At 33.7% G+C, this 15,061-nt stretch overlaps 1 protein-coding gene across 3 annotated transcripts in view; it reads left to right on the top strand.

Moving 5' to 3' along the window:
- The first annotated feature begins 11,797 nt into the window (after positions 1–11,797).
- LOC139513003 (transforming growth factor beta receptor type 3-like) overlaps positions 11,798–15,061 on the top strand; it is a 59,833-nt gene continuing 56,569 nt past the window's right edge. Inside the window, exons 1-2 of one of the 3 annotated variants that reach the window (XM_071301049.1) lie at positions 11,798–12,051; positions 12,450–12,622. In XM_071301049.1, the coding sequence (XP_071157150.1) occupies positions 12,556–12,622 (67 nt within the window). In that variant the 5' untranslated portion in view covers positions 11,798–12,051; positions 12,450–12,555. The remainder of the gene's footprint in view (positions 12,052–12,449; positions 12,623–15,061) is intronic. The other 2 variants (XM_071301046.1, XM_071301048.1) reach the window with 2 other exon arrangements.

Here is a 15,061-nt window from a genome sequence, read left to right on the forward strand (position 1 = left end):
ACTACTAGCCCAAATTTTACCAAACTTAGCCACAATTTATTGGAGTATCTAGTTTAAAAATGTGTCCGGTGACCCGGCCAACCAACCAAAATGACCGCCATGGCTAAAAATAGAACATAGGGGTAAAATGTAGATTTTGGCTTATAACTCTGAAACCAAAGCATTTAGAGCAAATCTGACGGAGTAAAATTGTTCTTCGGGTCAAAATCTATCTGCCCTGAAATTTTCAGATGAATCAGACAACCCGTTGTTAGGTTGCTGCCCATGAATTGGTAATTTTAAGGAAATTTTGCTGTCTTTGGTTATTATCTTGAATACTATTATAGATAGAGATAAACTGTAAACAGCAATAATGTTTAGCAAAGTAAGATCTACAAATAAGTTAAACATGATCAAAATAGTCATTTGACCCCTTAAGGAGTTCTTGCCCTTTATAGTCATTTTTTACCAATTTTTCGTAAATTTTGTAGTCTTTTACAAAAATCTTCTCCTCTGCAACAACTTGGCCAAATTTTACCAAACTTAGCCACAATCATTATCGGAGTATATAGTTTAAAAAATGTGTCCGGTGACCCGGCCAACCAACCAAGATGGCCGCCATGGCTAAAAATAAAACATAGGGGTAAAATGTAGATTTTGGCTTATAACTCTTGAAACCAAAGCATTTAGCGCAAATATGAAAGAGTTAAATTGTTTATCTAGTCAATATTTATCTGCTCTGAAATTTTCAGATGAATTGGACAATGGGTTGTTGGGTTGCTGTTTTTGGTTATTATCTTGAATATTAGAATAGATAGAGATAAACTGTCACCAGCAATAATGTTCAGCAAAGTAAGATCTACAAATAAGTCAAAATGACCTAAATGGTCAGTTGATCCCTTCAAAGAGTGATTGCCCTTTATAGTCAATTTTTAACAATTTTCATTAATTTTGTAAATTTTTGTAAATTTTTACAAAATATTTTCCTCTGTGTAACTAAATGGCCAAGTTTATTATAGATACAGAAAATTGTAAGAAGCAAGAATGTTCAGTAAAGTAAGATCTACAAACACATCACCATCATTAAAACACAATTTTGTCAGTCATGAATCCATCTGTGTCCTTTGTTTAATACATGTATGCACATAGACCAAGGTGAGCGACACAGGCTCTTAACACAGTGTGGGAACGGAACTGTACGGTTTTCTAATAATTTGGTCATTCGGGAGACTGTCAAGCGGCGCTCCGACATTTGCAAAATAACAAGTTGCTTGATGGAAACATTGACGAACTCTTATGTTACTATGTAACGTTTCTGCTTCAAAAGTTGATAGCTAAAACATTCTTTATGTAAATATGAACCAATAAAATAATAAGAAAGATATGTGCATCAAAACGTTTTCCTTAGAATGGTGGAGCTCCGTGTAAAACGATCAAAATTGTCACACAACAGCGATCAAAAATGTCAAATAAACATCGAAAAATCAATGTTTGGTACCTGAATTTTCACATGTACCTTTTCTGATATATAGTCTTACCTGTCTGAAAGTTTCAACGCCATTGTCATAGTAGAAATCCAAATATATTCATTTTCTCCATGTCGGATATTTTTATTAACTGTACAATCGCTTGCAAGTTTACTGTAATATCACTCGGAGCCTTCCTGTACAATCACTTGGAGCTTTCCTGTAGAATTGCTTGGCCAAATTTATTAAATACATTGCATATGCATTGCCATAGGCGGATCCATTTGGTTGATTATATAGGGAATCATTGAAGCATGACTGGAGCGGGCCCCCTCTTAGGTCAGTGAGCGGGCCCCCCTTAGGAAAAGTTCTGGATCCGCCACTGATTGCATTTGTTGTTTCTTGCTGTCCTATTATATTCATATATGGTATTTGAAGTGAAAATAAGCATATAACCAGTCATTTTGACAATTAAGATTCTATCAAGGAACCCTTTTAAGGTGACTATATCAGAGACAAAAACAATATGTGTACAATAGATATAAAAAAGAGGGTGTGGTATGATTGCCAAAGAGACAACTCTCCACAAGAGACCAAAATGACACAGAAATTACCAACTATAGGTAACCGTACGGTCGTCAACAATGATCAAAGCCCATACCGCATAGTCAGCTATAAAATGCCCCGAAATAACAATGTAAAACTAGAAAACTAACGGCTTATTTATGTACAAAAAATTAACGAAAAACAAATATGTAATACATAAACAAACAACCACTGAATAAGTATACAAGACAAAAAGAAAAGGACAGTACAAAATATGTTAAGAATCTAATCTAAAATAAAAATGAAAATAATCCTCGTACAAAATAAATATTTATATATACCGAAAAGGTGACTAGATTCTCTAGAAGGGTAATTAACATATTTTGATTAATATATTATTTACCAGCAATTTAAAAAAAAAAAATACATATTTGAACAATACAACAAAGAATTTTTCATCACAGGATCGGGATATTGTAACAAGGAATTCGAACGTGGAATGGTGGTAGCTAACCACTGATCCAAGAAAAGACATGTATATGTCAATAAACATGATATTAAAATAAGAAGATGTGGTATAATTTTAAATGAGATGTCTGTTTATTACAAGCTATAGCTACTGGTAGAAAAAGCTCCAGTAAAATTAAATGTTATCAAGGATGGGAGAGGACTTGTTATCTGAAAGACAGAGAAAACAAACAATCCTTCAACATGATTTTTTTTATATATTAATGTTACGATTTAGGAACTTTTGAATATTCCCAACTATAGCATCCGACAAAATGAAATGAACGAAACAGTTGGTTTATCAAACCACATTTATATCTTCAATATAAAAATAAGGAGATGTGATATGATTGTCAAAGTTCAAAAAATAAATGGATTTAAGCAATTATAGTCGGCTATAAAAGGTCCCGACATGAAAAATAGGAATCAATACCTTTCGAATTTAACTGACGGCCTAATTCATAATAAAACAACCACTGAACTACGAGCTCTTAACTTGAAACAGGTACATACAGAATTTGGAAGGGTTGAAAATGTCTGTGTTCGCTCATTTCTCCCCAAAACTAGCACAGCACAAGACCAAACTATAAAAAATCAGATGAATGATCGGATCATCATACTATTGTATTGTTATGCGTTTACTTTTCTACACTGGTTAGAGGTATAGGGGGGGGGGGAGGTTGAGATCTCACAAACATGTTTAACCCCGCCGCATTTTTGCGCCTGTCCCAAGTCAGGAGCCTCTGGCCTTTGTTAGTCTTGTATTATTTTAATTTTAGTTTCTTTTGTACAATTTGGAAATTAGTATGGCGTTCATTATCACTGGACTAGTATAATTTGTTTAGGGGCCAGCTGAAGGACGCCTCCGGGTGCGGGAATTTCTCGCTACATTGAAGACCTGTTGGTGACCCTCTGCTGTTGTTTTTTATTTGGTCGGGTTGTTGTCTCTTTGACACATTCCCCATTTCCATTCTCAATTTTATCATTGATGAAATCAGACCAGGTGCGGATCCCGCCATTCTGCAAAAGGGGATCCAAACCACGGAACACCCTGAAACGTCCACAAAATTAAAAAAAAATCGGAAAAAATGGGGTTTCAACCACCAAAACTCCCTCTCCCCGTATACCGGATCCGCTAATGCAGGCTGCATCCATTCAAACAAAAGCCAGGGGCGTAGCTAGGTATTCATTCAACTGTAGGCACAAATCGGCAGGGGGTCTGGGGACCGATGAAGGCCCCCAGCAGGTACAGGGCAAGGCCCTGGTAGAGGGTTCAGGGGACCCCCCCCCCCCCCCCCATCCCCCGACGGAAAACGGATTTCAGGGTTTTGGCTGCAAAATTTTATGCACAAAAATCAAAAATATTAAATTTTCTGGTTATTTAATCATGATAATTATAATATACAAGATTAAAATAACTTATTTACAATATGTACTGCCCACCATAGATCCGCATATCCCTTTAATTAAGCAGTACACCGTGTTTGGTATTTTCAAATCTATTCCGTTATGATCGATATATACGTTTTACTTAATTGATAGTACATATAGACGATATTTCATTAACAAATAGGCACGTGCACGTAAACATTGATATTACTAAATAATAACACCATCCTTTTGGCTAGAAAGACATCAACCATCAATCTTTAGATTTTTAAACCTTCACCCTAGCCACACAAACACATACACACATAGTCGATGCCTAATGCAAAAGTTCTGTTCTGTTCATACTAACGTAACAAAATTCAAGAAATTCGTATTTCTTTATATCCCGCTCGACTGTAAAATCCCTACCTGCTTAGAAATTTGAATAATTGTTGTCATTACATGTAGATCTGAGAGTACTCAAAACTACTGGAAGCTAGTTGATAGATTGATTTTTAAACATCCAGTGTAAAATATTTATGCAGGTTTAGAACAAAAAAAGAAAAAAAAAAAGAAAAAAATTGATTATTTACAATAAACACAACAGGGAGCCCAGTCCCTTAATAGGTGTTGTACAGGACGAAGGTCTAAATATTTGAAAATGCCATGCATTGGAAAATGAGGGATTGTTGGATAGGAGCAGAAACTTTGCCTTTCGGTAGACCAACTACGAACTCATCAAAGAGTGGCATTCTCTCTACAACTAGGCATAAGATTAAAAGTCCCCATTCTGACCAGACGTGACTACGTATTTATACATCCTGCACAGCCAAACGGACGACCTACATTGGCAGGTCGGGTGAAGACAAAGTGGAAAGCTAGTTGAAAACTAACAACAACTAATTGAAAATGCATGTGTCTAAATTGAGGTTCATTCAAGTTTTTGTTGACAGAATTGAAATGATCTGAACCAAAGTTCTAGTTTATAGTTTCTATATAAGGTACACACATAAAAACATTTAATTCTATTAAATATTCCATTCACTAAGGACGAGATACTAGTGTACACATGACATTCGATAATTGGAGTTGTGACAACTTCACTGGAGTTCATCTACATATAACGTTGTTTATTATTCTTTTAATAAAAAAAAAATATTTGTGAAAAAATTATGTGTAGGCACGTGCCTAAAGTGCCTAACGGCAGCTACGCCCCTGAAAGCTTCAAACATCATAAACACTTTTGTGTGTATTATTTAGGTTTAAAAAATGATAACAATACCAAAATAACTACATGTAACTGTTATTAAATCGTAACAGAAAAAGGAGAGAAAAATCATGCCAGACATATACTGTATTGGATTGCAGTAGTTTTAATAAATATTTATATGACAACAGTATCATGGAAAACATAAACTGATCATGAAAGTGGGAGAAGAGATAGTAGTAAGCATTATCTACTTAAGAGTTATAATTAGTCATATGCCACTAGAAACTATTACAGCAAAATGCAACGAGTACAACTACATGTAGGAAAACGGTAATACCTTAGACTAGCTTGCTTGCTAGCTGGACCGTGAAGTCATAACAAGGTAAAGAAGGTTACACTCCTTTCGGAGTAGTCTAGTTTGGCCAAACGATGAAAAGAAAAGCTCCAAGTGATATTACAGTAAACTTGCAAGCGATTGTACAGTCAATAAAAATATCCGACATGGAGAAAATGAGTATATTTGGATTTCTACTGGGAAAATGGCTTTGAAACTTTCAGACAGGTAAGACTATATATCAGAAAAGGTACATGTGAAAATTCAGGTACCAAACATTGATTTTTCGATGTTTATTTGACATTTTTGATCGCTGTTGTATGACAATTTTGATCGTTTTACACGGAGCTCCACCATTCTTAGGAAAACGTTTTGATGCATATATCTTTCTTATTATTTTATTGGTTCATATTTACATAAAGAATGTTTTAGCTATCAAATTTTGAAGCAGAGATGTTATATAGTAACATAAGAGTTCGTCAAAGTTTCCATCAAGCACCTTGTTATTTTGCAAATGTCGGAGCGCCGCTTGACAGTCTCCCGAATGACCAAATTATTAGAAAACCGTACAGTTCCGTTCCCACACTGTGCTTAAGAGCCTTTTGTTTGAACGATCAATGTATTTAAATGGGGACATATAGTTGGAACCCCTCTTTTTACTGAAATGACTGGATCCGCCCCTGCTCCACCATTTTCAACATAAGGACACACCTGTAACAAGTCAGGAATACGACGGTTATTTTCTATTTGTTTCATATGTTTAAGCCTTTGGATTTGGACAGGCTTGTCACAGTCTTGTATGAAGATCCTGCCTTTCTAAGGCACACACACAGGCACCTGACGCTGTTTCTATCCGAGATCCGAGTTCTATCCATTGGAAGGCCCTATATGGATAGTTGACCTTCCAATGGATAGAAACACGTGCCTGTGAGCACACATCTGGTTTTAGAGTTAAAAAAAGGTATTTAAAAGTTTATTAATCTTTTAAATCTAAAACAAAACGGATAATGTAGATTTTATACATTCACACTTTTTACCGTTTGACATTTGATAACGGAATTTTCGTTTTTAATTTTTATTGAAGTTCGGTAGTCTGTTATTTTACTTTTGAGTATAATTATGGAAAATTAAAATTGAAATGGTATCGGAGTATCTCAAATTTCAATCCGCAAAATTGTATTCATAAATTATATGTTATTGCTGTCACATTCCACTTAAATGGTTTAAATTATTAGGTGGTCACCCGTGAGATTAGTATTAGCAATCTTTTATCATTTTTAAACTCGGAATGGAATGCTTCTTATTGTATGAAACCCAGAAGAGTTTCAAATAAACAATATGCTTACGATTGATAAGGAGCTTTCGGTCCGGGATTTGCTTTTTGTCCGCTTTTGCTTTTTTGTCCGATAACTATAATTATATGCTTTTTGTCCGACACTTTTGCTTTTGGTCCGATACTTTTGCTTTTTGTCCGGTGCTTTTGGTCCTTTTTGCTTTTGAAATATATGACAAAAAGTGTCAATCAAAACTTGAGCTCTGTTTCATAGTTCATTAGTAAATTGTCAATTTTTGCTTCTCAAATAATCATGAAAAACAACTAACTACGTATAACAGATACCATACAGACTTAACTTATTTCAAACAGGATAGCACTGCCACATCCTCATTTTTACGGAGATGTTGTTTACCATGCATGCCCGGAAATTTAGAAACGATCCTGGTAAACTTATCGACCTTTAAATTAAATTATTATAAAAAATGGCACTTAAAATGGCAGTAACGTATGTAGTTACATGTGACTACGACAGCTAGGTCTTCTCTCTTTCCTATAGAAATCGTACAATAAGTTTAACTCAAGTTTGCTTTAAACATTTAGAATTTATACGAATTTGTAAAAACAGGGTTCCTCAATGAAATAAACATAACAGTTTTAGAAGAACTCAGTGGTCATTATCGTGATACATGGACTGCCCGTAAGACAGTGGTATTAACTAAGGTAAGGATCATGAGCTCGACTACGGCTCGGTTATTATCGCTGTCTTTATAGTCAATACCACTGTCACGATAACGGACCAGTTTTTCACTATAACTTTTAAGGAAGTATTAGTAACTTGATACATCTGCACTTTCATGGATCTACAACCTGTCGATACCTGTATCTTGACATTGCACAAGGTCGTTTGTTTCTCTGACTGTTTATGGCGTCCTTACACTTAATTCATTGGATGTTGGGTGTGTATTGATTGATAATTTAGTCTTTTTTTAATATAGTTGTTTTTTGGCTTCGAACTAGCTGTCATGCAGTCAATTCGAGTACTCTCAGATCTATACTTTTGTTGTTAGGATGTACAAGTACCTGGCTTTACGTCCACTCTGTTTTTGTTAGATGTAGTTATATTTATATCCATCTGATAAGTTAAGGCTATTTCATCTTATTTTCATATTACGTTCTTATGTTGTACTGTTACAACACTGTCCCAGGTTGGCGAAGTTTGGGATCCCGCTAACATTTTCAACCCCGCCACATTCGGTACATGTCGTATATATGTGCTTGTCCTAAGTCCAAAGCCTGTAATTCAGTTGTTATCGTTTGTTACTGTGTTACATATACAAAAAATGATGTGTTATGATTGTCAATTAATGAGATAATTCTCCACAAGACACCAAATGGCACAGACATTAAAAACTATAGGTCACCGTACGGCCTTCACATATTTGCCTTTCGTTCATTTTTTTCTCGTTCAAATTGTTTTACATTTGTCATTTCGGGGCCTTTTATAGCTGACTATGCGGTAAGGACTTTGCCGGCTCGTTGTTGAAGGTCTTGCGGTGACTTGTAGTTGTTAATTTCTATGTCATTTGGTCACATATAGGAACAATACTATAGTCACAAAAACTGCAATGCATATAGAAAAGAGTTTCCATGCAGGGGAATATATCACTGAAATCAATCAAACGGAACCAATGTTTCCTGCACCATGCAGTGATGTGCATTTTGACAATAAGTTAAAATGAAGAACAGCAATACAGCCTTTCTATATTAATTTGATCATGGTTTTAATATGTGTGTTGAGAGTGTTGAGAGTGATCATATCGATCCCTTCTTTGTGGATTTGACATTGTTTTTCTTGCCTTGTAAGGAGGTAGAAAGATTGCTGGTCTTTTGGTTAGTGCTCTGATATATTTATAGTTTAATACGTTCCAATCTAATTAAAAACCGATCTCTCATCGCTCCCGTTTTCTGATATCACTAAAACGGGAGCGATGAAAGATTGGTTTTTAATTAGATTGAATACGTTCTTATTCTTGCACGAGAGTTAACTTTTCGTACGTGTACCTTTACATTTGATTGTTTCGGCCCTTTTGTTTGAAGAAATCATAATTCTAACCTCTTAAATTATTGCCCCTTTTTATATTTCCCTTAAAAATTAATTAAGATATAACTTAATATACTCAGCAAGTGTCTGAAATTTAAGTGGTATCTTGCTTGGTGTTGTTTTTTACAACGAGACTGTCGGACAATTATGATAGTCTATATCATATGCTACATTTTTGACAGTTATACCGATGAAGCTTAATTGTCAATATATATGGAAAATATCGATGATTATGAAGGGGGGATAATCGAAAGAAATATGAAACAGACGGGTAGTGTCCCGAGATTTGACATCTGATAGCTTTTTAAAAAGTATGAAACAAATACCGAAATGCAACTTAAATTAAAAAATTTAAAAAGGTTCAATTCTTCTCAACAAGCCAACAGAATCCAAATCAGTAAAATGTTCAAAAACGGCTTCGGGCTTGAAGACTCAAAAGTGTATCGTGAAGGGTGAAATGATAATCGAAAAACAAATATGAGAAACAGCTAAAAAAACGTCAACCACTCAATGAGGGTCCTCAATTATGCATGTTGAATATCCCAGTGCAGAAAAAAATAAAGGATTACTGAGGGGGAGGACAAGGGGGTACCCTTCTCCCTTCTAACACCCTTCTTCTCCTTTCTCCTACCCCGTTCTCCTTTCTCCCATTAGAATAAAACATCTCCTTTTGAGATATTTTTTCTTGAAAGGAGAGATATTTTATTTTTTCTCCTTTCTTCCAGCCTTCCTCTCCTTTCTCCTACCCCTTTCTCCCTTTCTCCCTGTCTCCCTTACCCCTGTCCTCCCCCTCATTACTCAGTATCACTGGTTAATATTAAGGTACTAAAATGTATCTTTATTCGTTTCAAAATATTATTAATATATTCCATCTCAAAGTTGTTTCTTTTGTCGTATGATGTGATTGAATTTTGTAAAAAAAAAAACCCACAAAAAACCCAAACAAGTAAACATCATGACACTGAACTGGGAACAGTATATCTAACATATATATATATGTTCCTGCACTGAACGAATAAATTAGATCTATGACACAATATAAATACAATGTCAATATGAAAAACAATATCAGAAAGACGAAAAGTTCGATTAAATTAATTTCATAAAATTTAGAATGGAAATGGGGAATGTGTCAAAGAGACAACAACCCGACCAAATAAAAAACAACAGCAGAGGGTCACCAACAGGTCTTCAATGTAGCGAGAAATTCCCGCACCCGGAGGCGTCCTTCAGCTGGCCCCTAAACAAATATATACTAGTCCAGTGATAATGAACGCCATACTAATTTCCAAATTGTACACAAGAAACTAAAATTAAAATAATACAAGAATAACAAAGGCCAGAGGCTCCTGACTGGGGACAGGCGCAAAAATGCGGCGGGGTTAAACATGTTTGTGAGATCTCAACCCTCCTCCTATACCTCTAACCAATATAGAAAAGTAAACGCATAACAATACGCACATTAGAATTCAGTTCAAGAGAAGTCCGAGTCTGATGTCAGAAGATGTAACCAAAGAAAATAAACAAAATGACAATAATACATAAATAACAACAGACTACTAGCAGTTAACTGACATGCCAGCTCCAGACTTCAATTAAACTGACTGAAAGATTATGATTTCATCATATGAACATCAGGCACAATCCTTCCCGTTAGGGGTTTAGTATTATACCATCATAACAGATATGAGAAGAACATAACCCGTGTCATGCCAACAACTGTTTTTAGAATAAATGTGTTTAGTTCCGATGCAAAGACCTTATCAGTGACTCAATATTAACGCCAACATATGCAATCTTTAATGACTTGACAACAGTATCGTAATTATATCCCTTCTTAATAAGTCTATTCAAAGGTTTTGTAAGTTTCTGAGGTGAATACTGACACCTTTTTGCTTTATAAAGAATATTTCCATAAAAAATTGGATGTGAAATACCTGCACGTATTAGAAGTCTGCATGTTGGAGCTATATTTACGAATGATGTCTTTATACCGATGATAAAATTTAGTAAATGTTTTGACTAGTTTGTGATATCGAAAACCCTGGTGTAATAATTTTTCAGTAATACATAAATTTCTCTCGTTAAAATCTAAAACATTGTTACATACACGAGCGAATCGTACAAGTTGAGATTATAAACACCGTAAGATGGTGACAAGGGAAAGTCACCATCTAAAAACGGATAATTAACGATAGGAAATGAAAAATCATCCCTTTTATCATAAATTTTAGTATTCAGCTTTCCATTAGTGATATAGATATCAAGATCGAGAAAAGGGTAGTGGTCATTGTTAGTATTAGCTTTTTTTAAAGTAAGTTCAACAGGATAAATTTCATTAATATACATACTGAAGTCGTCATTATTGAGAGCCAAAATATCATCCAAATATCTAAAAGTATTATTAAATTTGTTTATCAGATGTTGTTTCGATGGGTCTTTGCTTATTTTTGTCATAAATTGTAACTCATAACAATACAAAAACAGGTCCGCAATAAGTGGTGCACAGTTAGTCCCCATTGGAATTCCGATAATCTGACGATATACGGAATCCCCAAAGCGAACAAAAATGTTATCTAGTAAAAATTCAAGGGCATATATTACATGCCTGCATATAGCAAATTGTCACTATGGACTATGTACAAAGACTTGAATGTTGTTTATTTATATATTATTTTATATGGTTGCAAAAACTTTGATCATCCCGCGGTACACTTTTAATTTGAAGCACTTCAGCGTTGCATTCAGTCAACGCTTTTTCGCTCCAAAAAAAATGATAAGCAGACGCATTCAATGCTTAAATAAATAAATTGTATTCCACACACTTCATCCTAGATCGTATCCCTATTACCGGAGGGTACGTACCCACTTATTGTATTTTTATTGTCAGTAATTTGTTCTCGACCTGAACGTCATGCATGGAATAAATGCCACTTAATGTAAGCAAACAACTCAATCAATTATTTTCAGAAAATCTTTTAAAGTTGTCGGTACTGATCTTGCAAACACCAGATGGTGCTTTTGGCAGGTGCTTGTGACGTAGAATATCCTTATAGGGAAATGTGTCAATTACATGCAAAGTAAAACAACATTCAATACACAACGTAATTTTTTGGTGGGAAATTTGTGTTTACATTTGTTATTTTATTGAATTAATACTTGAGGATTTAATTAATTGATTTTATGGATGTACGGTTTTGATAGCCCAATGACAGATTGTGATACATGATAATATGTAAACAAACGCAGCACTGTATATCACATGTAAGTTGCAATACACAAACACACAACATTTAATATTTGGCAATCACTATACCTAATCAATATTTTGACACATGTAATATTTGATAGATATTAAGCAAAAAATATAATCATAATTTTAGGAGTCATTATATGATTGAAGTAGAGTTGGAATAAGGCCAAATAAACCTGTGACCTTTTGTGTTGCAGGGTAAACCTGGCCAAAACTGAGGTCAACTACATTTCAGGAATGTGTTTGTTTACTCAATCTACAATTTGATTTTAGATTGTATACAATAACAAAATAATTTTGCAAGAATTAAAAGGGATTAAACAGTTTGCCGTGTTGTGTTTTTTAAGCAACAACATTAGCATAACAAGTATCATTAGTTAGCTGATGAGCGCCATTTTTTTCTTCTCAGATTAAATAGGTCAAGGGTTTTGTTGGTGCTCTGACCGAGGAATACACATCTTTGTTTGGATTATCTGACCAGCCTGACCAATGTGAGGACAAGAGAAAACCAGATAATGCATACGCTGTATATTTTGCTTTTTGCTTTGGGAATTTATACTAGTGTTGGCTTAATACAAGTTGGTAAGTGTAAATAAACAATAATATAAGAAATATGTTTGGATGATCCTTTGCTGTATTTATGATATTGACATTGATTGGTGATGATTGCTGTGTATTGAAAATATTTTCTTCATTTTCAGTATAAATGGGGGGCATTTAAATTTGCAAGTTATTTTGTTCTAGCAGTGACTGATGAGATATATATCTAGAGGGCATGTATGATTTGTATGTAAAGAACCATGCATGCAAAACCAATCATTTAATCTTTTAACCATGCTTATAGGAATAATAAAAAGGAAAAGGATTTTTTATGAATGAAATTCTTAAAATTTAGAAACATAATTAAGTGTCAAAATAATAATAGTAAAAAAATATTAAAAATGTAAATATAGGTAAACATGTTAAAAGTCAGATGATAACAATATTGTTAAACATTTTTAAATTCCTCTAATCTTTTGTAAACATGGTAAAATTGTAATGATAATCAAAAATTGGATATATATAAAACAGTAAGCTGCAAAAGTAATTTTGGTTTGTATATTTGTTAAGGTTCATATTATCTATGTAAGATCTATGGTGAATTAGAATATCTTTAAAACAATACATGTAAATAATACTAACCAGTAAACCTGAAATATGAGGAATTCCATATTTTAAATAATATACAAACGTATGGTACAAATGTACATCTATAATATATTTGAATTTATAGGTATGAACTTGTATGAATGATTTACATGTATATATTTATCTGAATTAGTAGATGTACTAGATCTTGGGACACACAGTGCATCCAATTTTAGCATTTGTCTGCAGTATTTAATATTATAAAACAAGTGTTCTAAGTTGATACCAACACTGGTAAGCATTATTTAATGTTTACCTGGTGATCTCAGGATACATTTTGAGTTTTAATTTCTTCATTCACAATAAACGGGAGGAAAATGTTGTATTTGAAGTTCAAGTTTTGTCAAGTTGAAAATTTAAGTGTTTGTTGAAATAACTGTAGGATGTGAGAAGGACCCTTGTTAAACCTGTATACTTTTTACAGAAGTAAGGACTTTTAATTTAGATTTCTAATTATGACTAATTTGATAAAGCAGTTTGGTAAAAGCACAACTCTAGATATTTTGATTGTTTTTCAACAGCCTGAACAGGTCATATGATATATTTTCAGGGGGGGGGGGGGGGTCCTAAAGCTCATTAGACATTGCTAGATATATATTTAAATTTATTTTGATAATTTTTCAACAAGGCTGAAGATCAAGTGTCAGGGGGACCCCATAAGCTCATACGTGTATGACATTGCTTGATATGTTTTAAATTTGAAATGAGATAGAAACATGGATTACTTTTAAATACAAGAATAAAATTAGCCATATTATATTAGTTCTGAACCTATTTTGTTCAAAATGAATTAAAATTTATGTAAACTCTCAATATAAGCTAATGGAGACTTTTCTTGATACTCTGGATAAGATACCATAGATTTTTTTACTATTTATGTGAACATGTTGAAAAATGAAAAGATAGATGGCAAATTTGAATTGATCAGCAATAAGAGTTCTATTGAATACAAGAAGCTGAAGCCATCAATTGACTCCTTGTAGGAGTTATTGACACTATATGGTGTCTTTAAACAATTATAATATTTCTTATTATCTTACAAATTTTAATAGAACAAACTTATTTGATGGTATTAAAACAGCAAAAAATGATTAGCAATACAAAATTAAACAATTTTCTTCACATGAACAAGACTCCATTGGGTTGTAATAATTGCCCTCAGATTACAATTTGTTACTTGTATTTCTATTTTATCTTGAAGACCTTCTTCTATTCTCAGAAAAATCAGAACCATTTAATTTAAACCAAAGAAGTTGGTTCACTAACATGATACATTGGGACCAGACATGATTTTTAAAATAGACAAAATCAATTTATTTTAACTAAAAAAATACTATATAAACACATTTCAAACAAACTATTTATTGAAACCAATTGCATCATTAGAAATGTATATGATGTTGGTGAATTTAGCTGGTGTTTTGCATAATTTGTAAATGACAGTTTTCTGAACAATTAAGTGGCAACACTCTAGCCGATCCTTGACTACAATCAGTGGCAGATCCAAAATTTTTTATAAGGGTGGGCCCACTAACAGCCATAAAGAGGGTGACCATTACAGTCATGCTTCAGTGATTTCAGAGGCTGACCCAGACCCAGGGATTCACCTATGGCTATGCAAATATCAGTTTTAAAAATGTTCTATATACCATATTCTTTACCTATCAATCAAAATTTTCTTGTGAGTGGTAGCATATTATGAAATAATAAAAAATGAAAAAATAGGACTCAATTTAAAAAAAAGATACATTTAGCAATACATGCACATTATATTTACTCAAACAATTGAATCCACCTTCACTTTATTTACAGGGCTGTAAATTGGGTTAACTT

Source organism: Mytilus edulis, chromosome 2 (genome assembly GCF_963676685.1).
Source record: "Mytilus edulis chromosome 2, xbMytEdul2.2, whole genome shotgun sequence".
Taxonomy (NCBI): Eukaryota; Metazoa; Mollusca; class Bivalvia; order Mytilida; family Mytilidae; genus Mytilus; species Mytilus edulis.